Here is a 12,980-nt window from a genome sequence, read left to right as displayed (position 1 = left end):
CTTTGTAATTATTTTTTTTTTCTTTTCTTTTATTAAATCTCACATGTATTTTGAGTTTTTTGTGGTGTCGTTTATTTGAGCAGTGCGTTTCCTGTGCTGTCTGGTTGATGTCTGTGAAATAGCAATTGTTCCCAGATCTCAGGTCTTATGGACTTTGGGAACACTCAGAAATACGATGAACCAACTTCTACATCACACACGATCCCTGACCCAAAGGGAAGTCCTAAGGCTTCGATCCAAATGCAGTCCCTCCTTGAGCCAAAGCTGTCTTTAAGTTCTCCTCTGTGGGATTTGTGTACCTACCAGTGTTTTTGGGGATGTAATGACGCCGAGCAGTTGATCAAAGCACAGCCTACAGATGGTGTCTGGATGGTATCTCCCCATAACAGAATAGGAGCAGGATGGGCCTTTTCTAGAGAAACACCTCACTGTCCTTTTATATGGCCAGGAAAAGAGCACAGCTTCAGCCTGGGGTTCTCTTTTGGGGGATGGTGGCTGATGGAGCTCTACTCACAGCCCCATTTGGTGTCAGCTCTGTGGGACGTTGCTGCCTGAGGAGCTCAGCTCAGCCTCTCTGGGTTTTATTTGCTGCTGGGCTGAGGCCAGTGCTGCACTGAAGGCCAACCTCAACCCCAACCATACAGCTTGGCTGATGAGTGCTGCCCAGGTGGTGCTGCTGATGGAGGTTTGTCCAGCAGCGTGCATCAGATTTGTACTTCAACCTGTCTGTACTTAATGCGATGATCTGACGCTTAAATATGATTCTCTTTTGTTCTTTCTGTAGCTTTTTTAGTCTTCCCAGCGCATACTCCATAACAACAGGAAGATATGTTAATTAGAAGATTTATTAAGGCCAAAACATCTCATGCAGAAGAAATTAATTGGTGCTTTCACCTTTAAGCTTGCAATATATTGCACAGAAGAGATTGTGTAGCAAGGACTAAGATACACTGATTGATTGGGAAAAGTTTGCTTGATCAGGTCTCTTGATAAAGTTGAAACCCAAGGTATTTGCCAAAAGATAACCTGCTAATTATGGCTGATGCATGGCTTACACTGAAACCAAACACTGACCTCTGGGTGAGGGCCCAGCCGTAGCATTTAACACTGTGACTGAACTTCCCAGGGGAGAGGAACAAAGTTGGGTTGGTGGAGAAGCTCTCAGCGTGCTGCTTGAGCTGCTGCTGCAGTGGGATTTGGTTTGTTCCTCTCCTTGTCTGGCTTGGGATGTCACTCCAGAACCTCTGACCGACCTTAACACTACTGCTGGAGTCTAACATTTCTGAGCAATAAGCAATAACTTTTCGGCAGCTTTGTTCTGTAGACTTACAGGTGTTATAACCCAAATCCCTGACCCCCAGTTTCAGTGTTACTGGGGCTGTGCCCCCCATGCCTCAGTGTCAGCCCTTTCCAGCGCTCTGTGCTGCAGGCACCTGCCCAGCTCTGCTCCTGCCCTTGGGCTGGGGATGCTGGATGAGCACAGAGCCATCTTAAAGGACAGAGCTCGATGTGACCTCCTCATGAAGGGGAAGCAGTTCAAAGCTGGAGCCTGGGCTGCGACTCCTGTGTTTATGATGCACTGAGTTCCTTTTTTACACAAACACTTGTTGAAACAAATAAAAAAGCACAGTGCTCCTGCCCAGGTCTGGCGTCACGCAGGACCAGGGTGGCCCCAGTTCCTTTTCATTTTAAACAAACCTGTAAAGGAATCTCAGGACTGACCTGCTTGTACCAAGGTTGGGTTTAATAAAAACAGAACTGACTTGTTTAACAAACATCTGTTAAACACATTTTGTACACTGCTTACATTCACTGGAGGAGCACAGTGCTATGTCCACGTGTTCAGCCTTCACCGCTGCCCCTTCTCACTGCCACCTCGTGCCTGGCCGGGCTGCAGGACTGGCCATAACCTGGTCCTTTGTAGGCCAGAAGACGCTCCCAGCCCTCACCACCACCACCACACACTGGGCAATGCTACCCAAGGGCTGGTGGTTCTGCCTCTGGTGTGACGGAGCCCAGCAGGACTTCCCCTGAGCTGGCTTCATCACCACCTGCATTGGCTGGGACAGGCTGGTGTACAGGTGCTGGCTGTCGTGAGCAGGACTGAGCTCCTGTCCTCAGCACACCCTGGGCATGGCAGTCACCTCCAGATGCCCTTGCAGCGGCTGCAGATCCAGAGCTAGGAGTGCTTTTCTGCTGGCTGCATCCAGCATCGGCTCTGTGCCCTGCACTGGGCAGGAGGAGAGCTGGAGCAGTCTGTGACCACTGGGCTGAGCTGTGCAGTGGAATGCTCTGATCTGATTGCAGTGACCGTGGCTTGGTCACAAATGGGATTAATGTTGCATAAGGAGGGGGAGTTGCAGAGACCTGCCAGGACTTAAAGCATCACTTAAGTGTACTTTTCTGCATTCTTAAGGAATCGAACCGTAAGTACTCTTTAAACTGAATTTAAAATGGTACAGCTAATCAGCAAAAAGCACACCCTACACACAGATGCTGCAGAGGCAATCTCTCCGCTGTTTTCCTTTATCTTGATCCATTCTGCCACCATAAGAGTTGTTTTCATTTGAGCAGCTGTAATAAATGAACACTTAGATTGTTACCCACCCACCATAAGCAGTGATAACAAGTCAGGTTTGTCATCTAAGGCATCTGGTGCTGCTGCTTTGAAGTAAGGCAGCTTTATTCCTAAATGCAGCTGTTCTGGCACGGCTCGCTCCAGCTGTGACATGGCTTCTTCCATGGTGTTTTATGAAGGAGAGATGTGGCAGCAGCTGGGGATGATTCTGAATTGCTTCTCTGTTTCTCATTTAATGTTTGGTTCATATTTACGTTTTGGTTCTGATTCTGAATCTGAGCCCCTATGGGCAGAACAGGTATCCATCAGGAAACTTCCTGTAGGACCAAACAGTTCCTTGGGTTCTTGCTGCAGGTGGTTTTCGGTGCAAATGCAGCTTTGCAAGGTATCGTTGATCATCAGGCATTTTGCAATCTGGCCTGAGTTAAGGCAACAACAACAGACATCTGTTCCTGAATTGTTCCTCACCTGGGATGCTAACCTGCTCTCAGCAGTGCACTGTCCAAGCTCCTGTTGATTGAAATGGGTTAGGAAGGCCACAAGCTTTTATTGGCTGGATGCATGCTGTGTTGGTCTTGTTACCAATACCTTGTGCAGAAAGACTGCGGGGAGGTGCTCCCAGCCTTGGACTTGGCTCTCCCAGAAAGAAGGGTACGTAGCAAGAATGATCCTGTTGCAACTGCAGCTTGTTCCTGAGGTCTGTGATTTCTTCAAGGCAGGAAGTTCAGTTCTGAACAATGTCAGCAGCACAAAGGTAAGAGGTACAGGGAGTTACCAAGCAATGCTTTCAACCTGCTGAGGACAAACCATGAGTGTAAGTTCCCTCATTGTAACTCAGCACTGGCAGAGGTGTGCAGAAAGGATCTGTGCTACCAGAGAAGCAGTGCGTGCTGCAGAGCAGGCAGGCTCCAGCTTTACTGTTCCCATTCCAGTGTGGCATCCTGCATCCCTATGGGAACACGGGGTTCTGCTGGGCTGCTCAGCGCTGCCTTCATCTTTCCGATGTTGCCCCATTACTGTGTGCTTTTGAATGCTGCTCATTACTGATTGCAGAGGTTTTGAAAAGCAAGTTTGTTGATGGTTTGCAATGTCATTCACCTTACAGGTGAGAAACCACACATAGAGGCTCAGTGCTGGGGAGGCGAAACATTGGGTAGGAGCTGTTGTGCTATGAGGGCACAGCATGGAAATCACTGCGTGCAGAATTCTTCTGCTGACATTTGCACTGGTTAATGCAGCTGGTGAAGATTCACAAGATAGGGCAGAAAAAGAGACAGGAGGAAAAGCAGAACGAGGCACACAGCCCCACTTCCTGCAGGGACCTCTGTGAGCATCAGCTTTGGCTGGGCTTGTCATGGAGCACACTGAGGACATGAGATTGAAGCTGTATTTTATTGGAAATAACTACAAAAGACAACTTGCCTCCTCCCAAAGTCAGGCATTTCAGTCACAGCTTGTGATAGAAAAGGAAAGTGGCACAGTGCTGCAGAGAAGAGCTCTGCCACACACACAAAAAAGCTTCCCTACAGTCCATAGGTAGGTTTAATAAATAACGTATCATAAGAATGCCTCTGCCTCTGGGACACCTTGTAAACTGTGTCTGGGCTACGAGGGTGAGCAGAGCCTTCCTGTGAGCTGCACAGCCCCCTGCAGCTCAGCACTCCATCAGCAGTACCTGCAGTTTGCCTCATGGAACCTGCTTTGCTTTCGGCACCGATTTGAGTGCCATCTGCTCACACATCATTTGCACCATGTCTCCAATACTAAATATTTATTTCTAGAGCCTTTCTGCTCTGCTTTTTTTGCAGTTTAAAAGGAAAACTTGACTTTTGCCTTGCACACATACAAAGTTTATTCATTTCCGAGCGCTAGCTGTGGCAAAATTTAAATGTAAAACTTTGGAAAGCTTTATCTGTTAACAGAGCTGCTCAGGACATCACTCCTGCAATGCTTGTGGTTCAGGAATCCTTCTTCTTCAAGGTAAGATGAGGAGCAAAGGAAAGAAACTTTGTTCCTGCACTCGAGTGCATCTGTAAAGCAGCACGAGGATTTCCTTGCTCCTGTCTTATCCCTGTTCCTATTTATTTATCCTGTATCACTAACTAAGACGCCTGCTCAGCATTTAGCCTGTGATGCTCTATCTGAAGACCTTCCCTGTCCTGTGACTTGCAGGTATGGTATTGCTGTTCATACAGTACGCTCTGGATTGCACTTTCAAACTAGTGCAACCATCACATGAAATGCTGGCCCTATTGTTTAAAACAAATAGCAAGGAAAAATTTCTCATATATCTTCAAAGAATGCCTAAGGCTGGTTTTAAAAGTGCAACAGAGGCTTAAACTGGCCTATGTAGTTTGTAAAACTGCTTTGCCTCATAGTAGTGAGAAGATAGTTGAAGGCATTTTGCATTGTCTAGTCTTAAGGCAGAAGAAATAGCACCCTGAATGGCCCAAACTGGTCAGTGAGGTCTGCAGTGCTGACTGCAGATAAGCAATTTCCCACAGCTTGTAGGAACCTGGAATGAGTCTTTAGTGGCTTTTACCCAGAATGGAGCCCAAAACTCGAATCCACGGTAAGGCTTTAACAAAAACTAGATGGTTTGGCTCATGGCCTTTTCACTATTAAATCAAATAAATCCTCCCATCTGAGGACTCATAAGCTGAGACATTTGGTGCTCCGTGGCACAGCTTGTAGCCTTCTGCCACACTGATCCCTGAGTTGTAGGACTGTGACCGAGTCCCTCCTCTCCCCAGCTTTCTGTATTTACATGGTGTCAAAAGTGGAGCACACTACTTAGAAAAGATAAAGCATAGGAGAATAACACCATTTCATCACTGTCCTCTGAAAAACACAGCAGCACTCTTGCTCTGTTGTGTTCACTGTCCTGTTTGCTGGGACCTACCAGTACTGAAATACTGCTTCCAAGGCAGGATGGTCTCCACTATTCCCTTCCAGGTGGCTGTAGGGGAGGACATGGGGAGCTGCATCCTCCAGACCTCAGCTGAGGGCACAAGCCACCCATGCGCCCCCTGCCACCATCTGCTCCCCTGTCCTCACTGTACAGGTATCTGAATCCATCGTAGTATTCATCTGTCTCCATGGTGCCATCAGGGATTTGGGCTGTAGCAGACATGACAGCTGCTGAAACTGGCTGCCTTGCAGCGACCTGCAGCCTCACTTGATGAGAATTCTTCAGTTCAGAAGGGTAATAGCAGGGAAACTTGGCCTCAGTATCGCCCTGGATGGCTTGAGTGATGGGACAAAAAATATAAATGGCATTGGATGGCTCTGAGTGCATTAGCTCTTGATCCACGAGCTCTTTGCAGTGTGTGAATTCAGTGCTAGTTACCTGTAAAGAAAGTAAGAATTATTTTTTTTTGGTAAATTCATACAAAATTATTCTCTCCTCTGGCTTCTGTTCTGGCAGCTGTGTAATTGGGGGGATCTTAGGGACAGGCTATTCTGGATACCTCACCTGATGCATAACAGCAATATGCACATTGGCCCTGATGCAAAACATTTAGTCAGGAGCTCCTAAACTAATATACAAAAGGTAGGCAAGCACTCCCTCTCTTTTTAGGAGGCTACAACAGCCAAGAAGGACAGCAGATAGCCAGGTTATGTCAAATAGTCAAGCTGATGAGTTGACGGTAAGCTGCCAACCTGGCTCGTTTGCCTTCTAAGTGTACTTACTTAAAAGAAAAGTCTTTTATGAAACTGGGGAAAAGTTTTAATAAAGCAGAGCTTGCTTCTTGTATGTATCATTAAAAGTGAAACTGATGATACTTAAAGTAACTGCTCTTAGAAGTCCTCAGGCTTCAGTCGGGAGGCAGGGAGCTGAGCTATCTGTGGCCAAGCTCTTTTGGAAGCCTCTGAAAAGTCAGCCAAAGGTAGCACTAACAGAGGTAGAACATGGACACAGGCTTCTCAGAAATGTGAGAAAGTGCAACGTGGGTTGCAAATACACGTGCTTTATTAATCTGCCAGTGTCTTGGCCTCAAGATATCGTGACCAAAGGCCGTTTTGACTCCTACCTGTGCTTTTTTTAGCAGATCAGTAATAACAGGAAACCAATCAGGAGTCTGCCTCTCCAGCTCTAAGGTGATGATCACCAAAGCCAATGTGGAGCCCTTAAACTGCACTAGTTGGTGGCAAGCCATACAGTGCTGTAGCTGTTTGGTCAAGAATGCAACGTGGCGAGAAGGATTCGTCTGAGGCAGCCCGTTTAGTAGATGGGGCCAGTTGGACACCACCATGGCATGGAACTGGAGAGAAGAGAAAAAAAATATATATATATTAGAAAAAAATTTAAAAAAGCAGAGGTCAGTGAACTTTATATGTTTTCATATGTTATCAACCAGACGTACAGACTTAATTTCATCTCATATCAGGAGGCATAGAGGGTGTCCCCCCTGTCCCTGCCCCTCTTTTTTTTGTGTTTGTACTTGCCAGCCACCAAACTGTTTCTTGAGCTTATAATGAATGTAAAGGTCTGTGTTTCCTAATAATTTCTGGGGTTTCTACTTTATCCAGATTGCTATCTAGGAGATTCAGTTCAGACCAGCACATATGAAGAGAGTAAAACCAGTAATAATGACTGTACTCTGAATTTACTGAGGAAACAAGAAGAGAGGCAGTTTTTACAATCAGCAGCCTAAGATGGCTTAATATTTGCACATAACCTTATGAAAGGGTTCTGGGATGTTTGTATCATATGATTTTTGCCTTACTAGCACATGATCGTTTCTTGAAGACAAAGTTTAATCATTTCTATTGAGTATTTAGTAACTGCGACGTGAACTAAGTGCCACATTGGGGTCTAATTGCATAAAACCAGGGTGAAGTATCAGTGGGATGAAAAGGAAAGTGGTTTGAAAAACCTGTATATGAAATGTAGCAAAACTGATAGCTTTCTATGTACAGTATTAATAGAATGGAAATAGCTAGAAATATTTTTGCAGTGTGTATTTAAAAAAAATTAAAATGACGTATAGTTGTGCATTATGAGAATCTTTTTAATGTCCATTTTAGTTGTCCTTTAAAGATGGGAGTAGATTTTTTTGAGCAAAATGAAAGGTTTTAAATAGCAGTAAATTAAAAAATGCATAATCACCATAACATTCTTCAAAAGACTTGCAGACAGCTAAGAACTGGTAGTTTACAAAGCATCTTGGAAAGGATGTGTGATGTGTGCACATCTGTGTTTTCTAGTCTCATTTGATAAGAAGTTGTTTCTTTAAACAAAACAGAATTGCAAAACATAGTGCTTACAATGTGTAAGAAATCCATTGGTGTTGCTGTGTAAAGATCCCAGTGAAGCTTATCTAGTATAATCCTTTCCATTCTCAAGATCTCAGCTGGAGAGCGTTTACAGCCACTCTGCACTGCAAGCGTCTTCACCGATGGTATTACCTGTTAAAAAAAATTAAAGGAGTTAAAAAATAATAAAGAAGCCAACTTCTTACACAGTGCTGTGTGCGTTTCTCTGTACTGTGCTCTGAAAACTCTGTGCTCATCCCAAAGCACAAAGCAGGATGCTTTGGTCAGGAGACCACATAGAAAATTCCCATTCTAAACACAGGCAGGCCGTCCTCCTCCCAGGGCAGCTGGCAGTGAACCCAGCCCTACAGCAGGAGCGATGCTGTGAGCCACCTGCGTGCTGCACTGCGAGGCAGGCTCCCTGCTACCTCGTTAGCTTTGCTCTCCTGATAAGCAAGGAGAAGGTTTCCAGTTTTACAGAGACTTTCGTGGTTGTCTCGTTTCCTGTGGTCATTGGCTCAGCTTCTCCTTTTTAGCTGAGGGGAAAAGAAGAATAACCTCAGCGTGATGCACCCTAAGAAGGCCTATGAAGAGCATTTCACTACAGGAGCAGTTCATTAAAAGAACTGCCTGCACCTCCTAAGTTTCCTGTTCCTTTTCAAAACAGAATGAAGGAAAGAGGAGAAACAGAATCTGAAATGCTTTTCAAGGTCTATTTGGCTCATGTCTGTCAATGTCTGGAGAAGTGTGTGCCATGACGGGTTTCAGCTATGTGCACTGGATAATTATCCCTTGTAATCTCATACTTACATGAGTACTTGCTGATTTTACATGTTCACCTTGAGGTGCAGACCTGAGTCATTTCCTCACCCAGTTCAGTAACTGGTTTTGAATTGAAGCAAACTCATCTATCTGAAATCTCCTCTAAAGAATCTCTGCTCTGTCTTGCCTACCTTATCCTCCCAGGACCCTTCACAACAGAATTACAGCACCTTGATGTCATGCACACAAAGCTGTGCACATGTGTCTTGGCTGTCACTAGATCAAGCTTTACTGCGAGCTGTGAATTCTGATGAGGAAAGGTTTAAGTGCAGCAGGGGAATACATTCATTACTTTACAGTGACCTTGAAGGATGAAGGACCAACTCTTACTCATGCTGAGGAAACGGGACTGAAAATGTTACTGCCACCCCTTTGGGCCTATGCAGGGTAAACAAAATTACACTTCCTCATTAAGCCCAAATTGATGAAAGACCTGGAAATGCAAACAACTCAAAAAGATGGATTTAGAGTATTTAAAATGACAAGTGTACAGACCTCATCTTCTTCGTTGGTTTTTGCTGCAAGGACAAGGCAGGAAATTGCTATGCACTGAAGATATTTCAGTCGACCCTGAAGGGAGAAGACAACACTGAGTAACAAAGATAACATCTTGGGGGAAATAACTGTCATTCTACTGCACATGCACAAGTTTCAAATTTTCATTTCAGTGGCAGCTGCTTTGGAATCAGTTCAGCTGCAGCAAGATTCACTTGAAGCCACAAACAGCAAGGAAATCTGAAGTTAAACAAGTCCTCTTTTTGGTCTTGCTGTTATTCACGTATCTCACAGTCTCAGACCACACAATGTCACACTATCTACAGCGTGGTGTTCTTCCTCCTCTTACCTGAGATATTACTATGCTTTTGTCAAGCAGAATTAAGAGTTGCAAGGCACGTAACTTTATTGTTGCTTCAATGTCAGAAGAAGTTGGCCTCACAGTTTTGTTAAAAGCAATGGTTTTGAGACTACAACATTCAATACGATAACGCCTTCTGTTTAGCAGAGGCAGCCAGATGATGATGAACTCTTCATGCTTATCACAGCTTTTGGACTCCAAAGTCACACAGACTTCTACTGTGGACAGTGAATCAGTAAAACCTCAGCAAACACTCAGGTTCATAGGCATATGGGAACTGTTGAGTCGCTGTCTGCACCACTGGTTGAGCACCTGGGAAAGGACCAGGTCAGCCCTGGGAGCACAGGTGAAGGCAATTCAGCTGTGTGATAGGAAGGGGTGGAGGCTGGCTGCACCTCTCTTAGACCTCATTTAAGGGCTGACTGCCACTGGGGAAGGATCTCTTTCTGGAGATCCCTCCTTTGTGGAGTTTCCCCTGTGAGCTTCAACCTTCAGAAACAGGTGAGTAGTCCTTCTTTTAACATTTTTCTATTGCAATAGTCCCTCTGTCCTTAAACCTTGTATCACCTTTCCATTGTGTTGATCTTTTTGATGGTTACAATAGGTATATATTACCCAGAAAAGACCCTGGCTGCTCCCTAAGTCTGCTGCCAAATACAGTACTTCTTTTGTGTAAAGAGGATGTAATCAGGTTATACATCTGCAACCAGTAATATAAACAGATAAAAAGCTGAAAGAGATTCTTTACCTTTACTGATGCTAACAACCGGTTAAGGATGCTGATAGATAAAGCAAAAGTTTCAGAGTGAAACTGGAACTGAGAGCTTATTTCTGCAATCCAGAGTATGGTTTTCTCATAACACGAGGGAGAGATGTCTGTACCCTGAGGGGAAGAAGTCAGGAAAAAAAGTACACTTAGCACTTTGATGATTTCGTTAACATATCTCCAAAGGAAAACTCCAATTATTCTAAGTGCTCTAATTAACATTTCAGATGTCTCCAGGCTTGAAATGAAGATACTGCTGTTGTCTGTGTGTGCAAAGAGAGGGAAAGGGCAAACTGTTGTAGCAGTTTAAAGCACTCATCCATGTTGCACAGCTCTTGCCTGCTCCATCAGGCTTCCCCAAACTACCTGAGTCAAAGCAAAATGCAAAGCAACTCTAAACTCATTTTACATGGGGTATTAATATGGTGTCAAACAAAACAAACACAGACCCTCCTCCCCCTCTATTCCTTAAGATTCATCCACGCAGGATGACTTTTGCATTCAGGTGGGTCAGGATGGCAGGACCAGCACTGCATGTCTGCAGGGAGATGCCTTAAGTGCTGCTAAAGAGAACGAGGGAGAATACCTTCAGGGTAAGGTTCTGGAAAACGGGCACTTTCCAAATCCTAGTCTCTCTGACTAAGGCATTTTCCAGGAAGCAGGCAAGCCTTGGGGTCTGTGGAGGTCCAGGGCACTTCATAGTAACTCCTTGAGCCAGTTTCCCAGGTGGGAGCTGCTGCCAAAACCAAGGAAAGAATTATAAAGCAGTGTACCACCTCCTTGTGCTAGGTATGGTTTCCTCTCGTGCTGCCTTTCCAATGCTGAGAACTAAGTCAGGGTCAGCCATATAGTTTGTTTGTGTGCTGATGAGCAAAAACAACTCTATCATCCATCCTGAGGAAACTGATGATGGGAGAAAAAATGTCTGAGAGCTAAACTGCAGCTTGTTTTTTTTTCCACCTCTGGGCCATACAAAGGCTTCCTCTGGTCATCTTAGGTTGGGAGTACATAGCACTCCATTCAGCTGTCCCTTCGTAGAGCTATTAAGTTGCAACCCACTGTCAGCTGATTTTGAGTTTCTGGCAAATACAGGTCTATTGTTTCTGCAAAAAACAAACAAACAAAAAAAAAACCAACAATATTGGAGATATTTTTTTTTTTTCTTAGGACTGAATTCCCAATGAACATTTTTCCTTGAAACAATTCAATCTTCCTGTTGCTGTTGAAGGCACACAACACTATAGAAGCAGCACTCTCCAGGCTATGCATGTATGCATGAAATAAAGGTATCTGAGTGCTCCCATCTAAAGGGCAGTGAGAACCTGAGATGGAGCATTTCAGTACTTGTATTTCAGTGTTTTGCTAACAGCAGAAAAAAAAGATGTTAGATCTAGAGCTTCTGCTTTACTCTATCTGTGCAGTGGTGGATGAGGGCTCGTGGCTTCGTGCCTCCAATCGCCCTAAACTGAGTGAATCCTCTGGAAACTGTTGATTTCTAAAGCTGCAGATCTGCGATGTGAGCGTTTCACCGCACGGCTTTGGCTGCGTCTCACGAACGCCCGACAGCCCGGATCGTTGCAGCAGAGCGACCAACCGCGTAAGGTTTATCCGAGCGGGTCGATGCTCTGAAGTTTCTCTTTTTGTAGCTGGAGGGAAAGAATTCACTCGAGGCTCCCCTACATCTTAACCGCGACCGTCCCATACAATCACACCGATCCGCCTCGTTCCTGCCTTTCTTTCCCCGCAGCACGGAGAGCCCCGGCCGGCAGCATCCCCCGTCCTTACCCGCCCGGACAGGTCGCGCTGCGAGGGGACTCCGTGGGCGGCCGGGCACGGAGCCGAGAGCAGCGACGACTCTGTCAGGCGGGGCCGCACCGCCCTCAGCCTCCGCGGCTGCGCACAGCCGGGCCCGGAGCGCCGCGTAACGGGAGCGAAGGCGCTCCGCCGTCACGGCTCCGCTCTCGAGGCGGCGCTGCAGTGCGGGCTCCGGGAGGGGCTCTGCCGTGGGGTGACGGGCTGACTTCGGCACAGCCCCGCGTCGCGCCCCTCCCTTCCCGGGTACGCCGCTGCCGCAGCCCCGTTCATCGCGGCTCTGTCGTTCCGGTCGCGGAGCGGAGGAGCCCTCGTGGCAGCCGGGCCCTGCTCCTCGTTGACGGTCTGTTCTTTTGCACTGGGAGTCTACACAAATAACTGCGTGTGTGAGGAACGTATGGAGAAACGGACGGATCTGGGAGGGAGTGCGGCGCTGCGGCCGTGTCGGCCCGGAGCGCGGCCGGAACCCCGCGGGGAGATCATCGCGCCGGGTTCCATCACGCGCCCTCCGCCGCCCCGTCCCGTGGTTCCCGTGGCGACGCCCCGCCTCACGCCGCGGCTTTGTCCCTCCCACCTCCTCCTCTCCGCTCACGCCATTGGCTGCGGCTCGGCTCCCGTGGTTGCGGGAGGCAGGCCGAGCCCCTCCTTTCCCCGCGAGCCATTGGCTGCGCGGCCCCCGCAGCGCGCGGTGATTGGCCGAAGCCCTGGGCGCTGGGGGGCGGGCGCAGGCGCGGTGCTGTTATTGTTCCGCCGTGCGGCCCCGCGGCTCCTGCGACCGGCGGCGATTCACGGCCGCGCCGCCATGCCGGTGAGCAGCGCCGGGGCACGGGAACGTGGGGCGGGCTGGGAGTGGGATGGCGGCTGGGGACGCCGCAGGCCGCTTCTCG

General features: G+C 47.2%; 2 protein-coding genes across 7 annotated transcripts in view; one reads left to right on the top strand and one right to left on the bottom strand.

The window, feature by feature from the left end:
* Positions 1 to 3,172: 3,172 nt before the first annotated feature.
* On the bottom strand, positions 3,173 to 12,141 carry CCNI2 (cyclin I family member 2). Of its 5 annotated transcripts, none has more exons than XM_042826149.1 (7): positions 10,868 to 12,026; positions 10,264 to 10,398; positions 9,155 to 9,229; positions 7,850 to 7,990; positions 6,613 to 6,843; positions 5,481 to 5,927; positions 3,173 to 3,308 (listed from the first exon to the last, which is right to left on the bottom strand). In XM_042826149.1, the coding sequence occupies exons 1-6, from the start codon at positions 10,979 to 10,981 to the stop codon at positions 5,520 to 5,522; spliced, it is 1,104 nt and encodes a 367-aa protein (XP_042682083.1). In that variant the 5' UTR covers positions 10,982 to 12,026; the 3' UTR covers positions 3,173 to 3,308; positions 5,481 to 5,519. The 5 variants fall into 5 exon arrangements, with proteins under 5 accessions (XP_042682083.1, XP_042682082.1, XP_042682081.1 ...); XM_042826148.1 differs by having other exon boundaries at positions 3,295 to 3,370; XM_042826147.1 differs by lacking the exon at positions 3,173 to 3,308 and adding an exon at positions 12,067 to 12,141 and having other exon boundaries at positions 3,961 to 5,927; positions 10,868 to 11,014.
* A 685-nt stretch (positions 12,142 to 12,826) lies between these two features.
* The window catches only part of KIF3A (kinesin family member 3A), an 18,754-nt gene continuing 18,600 nt past the window's right edge, over positions 12,827 to 12,980 (top strand). For both annotated transcript variants that reach the window (XM_042826415.1, XM_042826414.1), the window contains exon 1: positions 12,827 to 12,901. In XM_042826415.1, coding sequence (XP_042682349.1) covers positions 12,896 to 12,901 — 6 coding nt within the window. In that variant the 5' untranslated portion in view covers positions 12,827 to 12,895. The remainder of the gene's footprint in view (positions 12,902 to 12,980) is intronic.

The sequence above is a fragment of the Centrocercus urophasianus genome, unplaced genomic scaffold (assembly GCF_019232065.1).
Source record: "Centrocercus urophasianus isolate 14NV4802_14NV808 unplaced genomic scaffold, USGS_Curo_1.0 seq_26, whole genome shotgun sequence".
Taxonomy (NCBI): domain Eukaryota; kingdom Metazoa; phylum Chordata; class Aves; order Galliformes; family Phasianidae; genus Centrocercus; species Centrocercus urophasianus.
This window is presented reverse-complemented; position numbering and strand designations above follow the sequence as displayed.

What these genes read in the sequence shown, in the direction of transcription:
- CCNI2 (XM_042826147.1), bottom strand. Translation starts at nt 10,981, where the DNA reads ATGAAGTGCCCTGGACCTCCACAGACCCCAAGGCTTGCCTGCTTCCTG. An exon ending in AAACCAACGAAGAAGATGAG is followed by an intron (nt 7,991 to 9,154) that starts GTCTGTACACTT and finishes TTTTTTTAACAG; the next exon opens with GTAATACCATCGGTGAAGAC. An exon ending in ATCTGCTAAAAAAAGCACAG is followed by an intron (nt 5,928 to 6,612) that starts GTAGGAGTCAAA and finishes CTTTCTTTACAG; the next exon opens with GTAACTAGCACTGAATTCAC.